Source organism: Vigna umbellata, chromosome 5 (assembly GCF_029865625.1).
Source record: "Vigna umbellata cultivar VRB3 chromosome 5, Vumbellata_1.0, whole genome shotgun sequence".
Classification (NCBI taxonomy): Eukaryota; Viridiplantae; Streptophyta; class Magnoliopsida; order Fabales; family Fabaceae; genus Vigna; species Vigna umbellata.
In genome coordinates, this window is record NC_142169.1 from 29,536,089 (window position 1) to 29,542,500 (window position 6,412).

General features: G+C 37.0%; 1 protein-coding gene across 1 annotated transcript in view; it reads left to right on the forward strand.

Moving 5' to 3' along the window:
• Nucleotides 1-541: 541 nt before the first annotated feature.
• The window catches only part of LOC124832658 (P-loop containing nucleoside triphosphate hydrolases superfamily protein), a 6,620-nt gene continuing 749 nt past the window's right edge, over nucleotides 542-6,412 (forward strand). The window contains exons 1-21 of the mRNA XM_047306918.2: nucleotides 542-699; nucleotides 789-918; nucleotides 1,037-1,195; nucleotides 1,285-1,634; nucleotides 1,719-1,857; nucleotides 1,963-2,060; nucleotides 2,160-2,316; nucleotides 2,753-2,822; nucleotides 2,934-3,010; nucleotides 3,272-3,325; nucleotides 3,422-3,502; nucleotides 3,583-3,694; nucleotides 3,775-3,861; nucleotides 3,947-4,122; nucleotides 4,268-4,429; nucleotides 4,530-4,637; nucleotides 4,805-4,963; nucleotides 5,051-5,134; nucleotides 5,257-5,462; nucleotides 5,539-5,640; nucleotides 6,209-6,318. Coding sequence (XP_047162874.2) covers nucleotides 641-699; nucleotides 789-918; nucleotides 1,037-1,195; nucleotides 1,285-1,634; nucleotides 1,719-1,857; nucleotides 1,963-2,060; nucleotides 2,160-2,316; nucleotides 2,753-2,822; nucleotides 2,934-3,010; nucleotides 3,272-3,325; nucleotides 3,422-3,502; nucleotides 3,583-3,694; nucleotides 3,775-3,861; nucleotides 3,947-4,122; nucleotides 4,268-4,429; nucleotides 4,530-4,637; nucleotides 4,805-4,963; nucleotides 5,051-5,134; nucleotides 5,257-5,462; nucleotides 5,539-5,640; nucleotides 6,209-6,318 — 2,680 coding nt within the window. The 5' untranslated portion in view covers nucleotides 542-640. The remainder of the gene's footprint in view (nucleotides 700-788; nucleotides 919-1,036; nucleotides 1,196-1,284; nucleotides 1,635-1,718; nucleotides 1,858-1,962; nucleotides 2,061-2,159; nucleotides 2,317-2,752; nucleotides 2,823-2,933; nucleotides 3,011-3,271; nucleotides 3,326-3,421; nucleotides 3,503-3,582; nucleotides 3,695-3,774; nucleotides 3,862-3,946; nucleotides 4,123-4,267; nucleotides 4,430-4,529; nucleotides 4,638-4,804; nucleotides 4,964-5,050; nucleotides 5,135-5,256; nucleotides 5,463-5,538; nucleotides 5,641-6,208; nucleotides 6,319-6,412) is intronic.

Consider the following 6,412-nt stretch of genomic DNA (forward strand, 5'->3'; position numbering starts at 1 on the left):
TTCTCATTGCTCTTTTCGTAACCTTCTAAAAAACTATTACGGAAAATAAAATGAAAGTTTATTGGAATAAATTTGAAGTCATTTCAGGAAAATTGTTTTGTTATTAAAACTATTAATTAAAAGCAATTAAAATTAATCAGAGTCAATTAAATTTTGAATGCATTTCAAATTTTTCATTACAGGATCAATATTTCTTGAAATGTTTCGAAAAGTTTAATTCGAAATTTTTTTTTATATATGCACATAAGATAATATTTTTGACATTATTAAATTTTTAAAAGATTAATTTCAGTATTTTACTATAACCTAAAGAAATTACGGGAGGTGTAAAAAGTAAAGAGGATTTTGGACTGATTGTTAGGGTAGTCCAATTGAGTCGAATAATCAAACATGCCAACGATAATATAGAAACGGGAAAGACAGGGGCAAAACAGTAAAACTTAGACAGATGGGAACACCGTTAGATCACGACCCCCCAACTCTGAGCCGTAGATATATATGGAAGGGGAAATGAGAAGAGCGGATTTCAAAAATTCAAATCTCAAACTCACCACCCTTCATCCCCGCTCTCACACCTTTCACACACACACACACAGAGAAAGACAGGAAGGAACTTTCAGAAGCGGATCTGTGACTGAAAATGTCTATGCGCCACGAGAAAGAAAAGGGCGTCAACGTCCAGGTCCTCCTCCGTTGCAGGTATGCCGTTTACGTTTCCATTTTCCTTGTTTCTTCGTTTTTTTTTTTTGCGTTCTGCAACTCTAACCCCGCAATTTGATTTATCGCAGGCCGTTCAGCGACGAAGAGTTACGGAGCAACGCACCGCAAGTTGTGACTTGCAATGATTACAGTCGAGAAGTCGCCGTCTCTCAGAGTATCGCCGGCAAGCACATCGATAGGGTTTTCACCTTCGATAAGGTATTGCTCACACTTTTCTGTTGTTTGATAATCTCACTTTGAAAAGTAAATAGTGAGAAGAGAAGTAGGTTTTAGGGGGATTGCAAATCTGAAATATGTTCACTTTTGCTTTGTGTAGGTTTTTGGTCCTTCTGCTAGGCAAAAGGATCTTTATGAACAAGCTGTTACTCCGATAGTTAATGAAGTTCTTGAGGGGTTTAATTGTACTATTTTTGCGTATGGTCAAACTGGTACAGGGAAAACCTACACTATGGAAGGGGAGTGCAAAAGGGCCAAGGTATGCTCTGATTTTATGAGGTGTGCTGATTTTATGTGACGCATGTTAACGAGCAATGTTAGTAATTTGATTTTACTATTCTAAAACAGAGTGGTCCCAATGGAGAGTTACCTCCGGAAGCTGGAGTCATTCCCAGGGCTGTCAAGCAGATTTTTGACACACTTGAGGGCCAGAATGCGGAGTATAGTGTGAAGGTCACCTTTTTGGAACTGTATAATGAAGAGATCACTGATTTGCTTGCCCCGGAGGAGATTTCTAAGGTTTCTTTGGAGGAGAAGCAGAAAAAACAGCTGCCTCTCATGGAGGATGGTAAAGGTGGAGTTCTTGTAAGGGGATTGGAGGAAGAGATTGTGACAAGTGCTAGTGAGATTTTTACGCTTCTGGAGAGAGGGTCTGCTAAACGACGGACTGCTGAAACTTTGTTGAACAAGCAGTCAAGGTGACTGTTATTTTCTATTTCCTTAATTGACAGGTGGTGGAATCATGTTTTCATATCTCTCACCAATACTTTCTTTGTCTACAGTCGGTCACATTCGTTGTTTTCAATTACAATCCATATCAAGGAAGCAACCCCGGAAGGAGAAGAACTAATTAAATGTGGTAAACTTAATTTGGTTGATCTGGCTGGGTCAGAGAATATATCTCGTTCTGGTGCCAGGGAGGTATTTATCATGAACATACCCTTTGTTCAGCGTACGCTCTGGCTTTCTCCTAATACATATTAATTTTGAACTATTAAGTTTATATTTGTGTTTGATAATTGTTAGGGCCGTGCAAGGGAAGCTGGGGAAATTAACAAAAGTTTGCTTACTTTAGGACGAGTAATCAATGCATTAGTGGAGCACCTTGGTCACATCCCTTACAGGTTTTTTTCTTTTTTTGTGCCTTTGACACTGCTTCATTCTATTGAGTCTCTAGCATTATCCTTTTCTGGGTGTGCTCACATGGAAATGTTGGCATATAGGGATAGTAAGTTAACTCGCTTACTGCGTGATTCACTCGGGGGAAGAACCAAGACATGCATCATTGCAACAGTGTCTCCTGCAGTTCATTGCTTAGAGGAAACTTTGAGCACGCTGGATTATGCACACAGGGCAAAACACATAAAAAATAAGCCTGAGGTTTGTTAGTGATTGGCATGGTGTTTAAAAATCTCCATGATACCATGCATCTTTAGTAGTGATAATGTCTTTGAAACATTTCACGTAAATATGTTACAAGCATAGTGCTTCTACAAAGATATTTAAAGTATTTGACTGCATTGTGTTTTAGATTTATTGTCTTAGTATACGATAAAACTGTCTTAAACAGAGTGACTGATTTGAATGTTCTTTTGTATTAGGATTAGGTAGGATATAAGACAAAATTATGAGCATGATTTGTTCATTTTGTTTAAGGACTGAACGAGTGCTGTTAGGGACATTTTCGTTTTAAGAATAGATTTGTGTTGATCTATTTAGCTCTAGTTTAGCTGTTTTTATTTGGACAAGGTATGCAGGATATGAGATGCTTTTCGTTTTGTTCCCTTAACCTAGTTTTTCTTTTCTGATATTTTAGGTTAACCAAAAAATGATGAAATCAACACTTATCAAAGACCTTTATGGTGAAATTGAACGTCTTAAAGCAGGTGAAATGTGTGGCTCATTAGTCCTTGCTGAAGTATCTCTTGGGTTCTTCAGGTTTCTTGGTATATTGTCTTATTTAAGATATTAATCATTTAATTGGTGACTTTCATCAGAGGTTTATGCTACGCGTGAGAAAAATGGTGTCTATATTCCAAAGGAAAGATTCTATCAGGAGGAGAGTGAAAAGAAGGTTATTTTTCTCTTCTTTCTATTAGTCTGTTATCTTTTATTAATATGAAAATTTCATTTAGAGCAGTACTATTGTTCCATGTAACTTTCAGTGCCCAGATCGTGAAGATAATTTTATTTTAGATCCCTGGACGTTTTTTCTTGCATGGATTTTAATATTGTTCATGGGTAGATATATATTGGTTTGATGTTCATTTTTATGATATAGTTGTTAAAATCACTTTTGAGGCCTTTCATTGGTGCATCCTTTTCTTTTGTTCAGGCTATGTCAGATCAAATTGAACAGATGGGGCTCACAATAGAAACGCAACAAAAGGTTTGTTTTATTAAACAACCTATTATGCTTAGAAGATAGGGCGTGCCTGCTTGTTCTTTCCTGTTATATCTGACTTGTTTTCTATGTTTCAACCAGCAACTTGAGGATTTGCAAAACAAATTAGTCGACCAAATTCAACAGTGTTCCGATTTGAGCAACAAACTCGATAGTACCGAGGTGAGTTAACAAAATTTGTGCTCATTATTTTTATGAGATATACATCCTTGCTTATAGGGAAATTGTGATAAACCACACAGAAAAACTTGAACAAGACTAGCAAATTGCTTGCCAACAGAGAGGAAGAATTAAAAAAATGTCAGTACACTTTGAAAGAGAAAGACTTCATCATTTCTGAGCAGAGAAAAGCAGGTATGCCAAACACATGATCATGTTCTATCCCTGTTTCTTGTTTAATAGTCCTCTTAGATTATGTTAATTATGTGTGACAGAAAATGCACTGCATCATCAAGCATGTGTTTTACGTGCTGATTTGGAGAAATCTCTTCAGGATAATGCTTCGTTATTTTTGAAAATTGGTATGACTTATTCTTTGCTCTGTTTTTGTTGACTAAGAATTGAAGTTGTATCTATTAACTTGTTTACCTGTTTGTTAATTTATAGGCAGAGAAGATAAGTTGAACTCAAATAACAGAACTGTAGTGAACAATTACCAGGCGGAGCTCGCTCAGCAAGTTGGTTCTCTGTGCAGCACTGTTGCAACGTCATTGTCTGAACAGAATGAACATCTGGAAGGTGTGAAGAAGCTCTGTCATTCGTTTTTGGACGTTCATGATAAGGTGGGTACATAAAGAATCCAATATTGTTGTTTGTCTTTCTTTCATGGTCTTATCCACTTCATTGAAATCCTTGCTTTCCCCGTATTTTTGTGTGTCTTGTTATATTTTATCTCTAAATCCTCTAATTCCTCTTTGTTTATTGTAGGCCGTTGTTGATTTTAAAAAGAAAGTGACATCTCTGAGGTCCTTGTATATATCTCATATCGAGGCAGTACAAAATGTCGTGCGCTTGCATAAAGCGAACTCTGATGCTGCCTTTGAGGAACTTACTTCTGTTATATCCTCCAATGGCGATTCAATAGAAAAAGTATGTTTTACTTGTTTCAACTTTTAGCTAGTGGTGTGCTCTTTTTTCTAAGCTTTTCATTGCTAGTACTAATATAAATCTATAATTCGTGATAAATTAGTTTCTTGCATCCGAGGCTACCGAAGCTGGTTCAATATTTGATGATCTTCAGGGTTCCCTTTCAACTCAGCAGGGTGAATTGGCAGTTTTTGCGAGCGAGTTACGAAATGTACGTGCTTCAAGTTTTCCTTCTGTTAGTTCTAAACTAAATCGTCACGTGTTATGCTTTTCTCTTTTCTGTCCTGTACAAAACTGTTATTATTTCTTTTTTCTGTTCAGACTGATGGTTTTTTATCTTCTTCTGACTGTTATATTATTGTGTATTGTAAATCAAAGAAATTCAATCTCAGCATTGAACAAATAAAGGATATCTCCGAGCGCTCTCAAGAATTTGTGGATAAGCTTTTTGAAGAATCAAAAAAGCTTGAAGACTACGCTTCACAGGCTGACCAAGTGCAAATGAAGAGCATTGATGAGTTTAAAAAAGCTTACGAGGTTCTAACTTTGCACCAACAAGTATTATTTGAAAGATGGTTCTGGTTGTTGACATCTGATGTGGAAAGCTTATTCTATTCTGTGCAGGAACAATCAAAATCAGATACAGAGAAACTTATTGCTAATATGACTACTTTAGTTTCTGATCACATTCGGCGACAAATGGATCTGGTCAGTTTTGGATTGTTCATTTTATTTTGAGTGGTGGTTGTGGGGGAAGGGTCGGAAAATTTTATGTTCCTGTCAGTTTAGTTTGTCGTTCATATAGAAATCAAATGATGTTCGGCTTGCAGGTAGACTCAAAGCTTGTTGATCTTAGGGAAAGCGGAATGAAGAACAAGTCCTTCTTGGATGGACATTTGTCTTCAATGGGAGATATTGTTACCAATGCTAAAAGGAAATGGCAGGCCTTTTGCGTGCAAGCAGAAAAGGATGCAAAAGACACTTCGGATTTTTCTGCTGCTAGGCATTGCCGTATGGAGGTGCTCATGCAGCAGAGGTAAGTGTTCTTTCCCCAAATTTTCTTTATCCGGATACTCTCACTCACAATCTAACACTCTTTTTTAAATCCCTAGTTTTAAGACTGCTAAGTCGGCTTTTGAGCATACAAAGAGGACACATGATGCTGTGAATGAGATGGGGACCAAACATATTTCGGCAACAGAATCAATTGTCAGGTGCGTGGCAAACTGATTGTAATGAGTCCTAAGCACTAGTACCTTTCTAGAATAACGTATCACTGTGTTTTATACGTCTTCGTGTCCCACCGTTCTTAACCGTATACAATTGAAAAAATAAAATTTCAAGTTGAGATACCGCTGCAACACAAATTTTTGTGCGACGTTTGTTTTCGTAAGACTTAGCTAGTTATTTTAACTATCATGATATATGTTTCTTAAAATTCTATTATTAGAACCCTTATTATGGAAAAACCATAAAACTTTGGAAATTTGTTTTTGTAGTGATTTTATATGATTTTTAGTTGTGTTGAGAATTTTGTCATGCAAGTCATATGCACTGTAACCATATTTTATATTTTGGACATTAACCGTGTGTGTCATGGCGGAGCCAATGCTTAATATAATGAGCCTCTCTTTGCTGCCGATCTTTAAATTTGAGGCGGGAAGAGGGAGTGTTGCACTAATGTCGTTATTACCTCTGTTTTTCTTGGGCCATTTTACTGCTTTGATGCCTCACGAATGGTCCATGCGATTTGATAGGGTGTTGCCGTTTTGTTTGGTTCAGGAATGCTACTGATGGCAATGAGCAACATGTCGTTGAGGTCAATTGTGCACGAATTTCAGCAGAAGAAGATGTGGCAAAGAATAGTGAGGAGCTTATTGAGCAGTTTGATGGTGAGTTATGATTCGTATCATGGTCCTTTGATTAGCAATATCCCGCAAATTTACGTCTGAGACTTGGGTTGTTTGATCATGATTATTTTCTTTA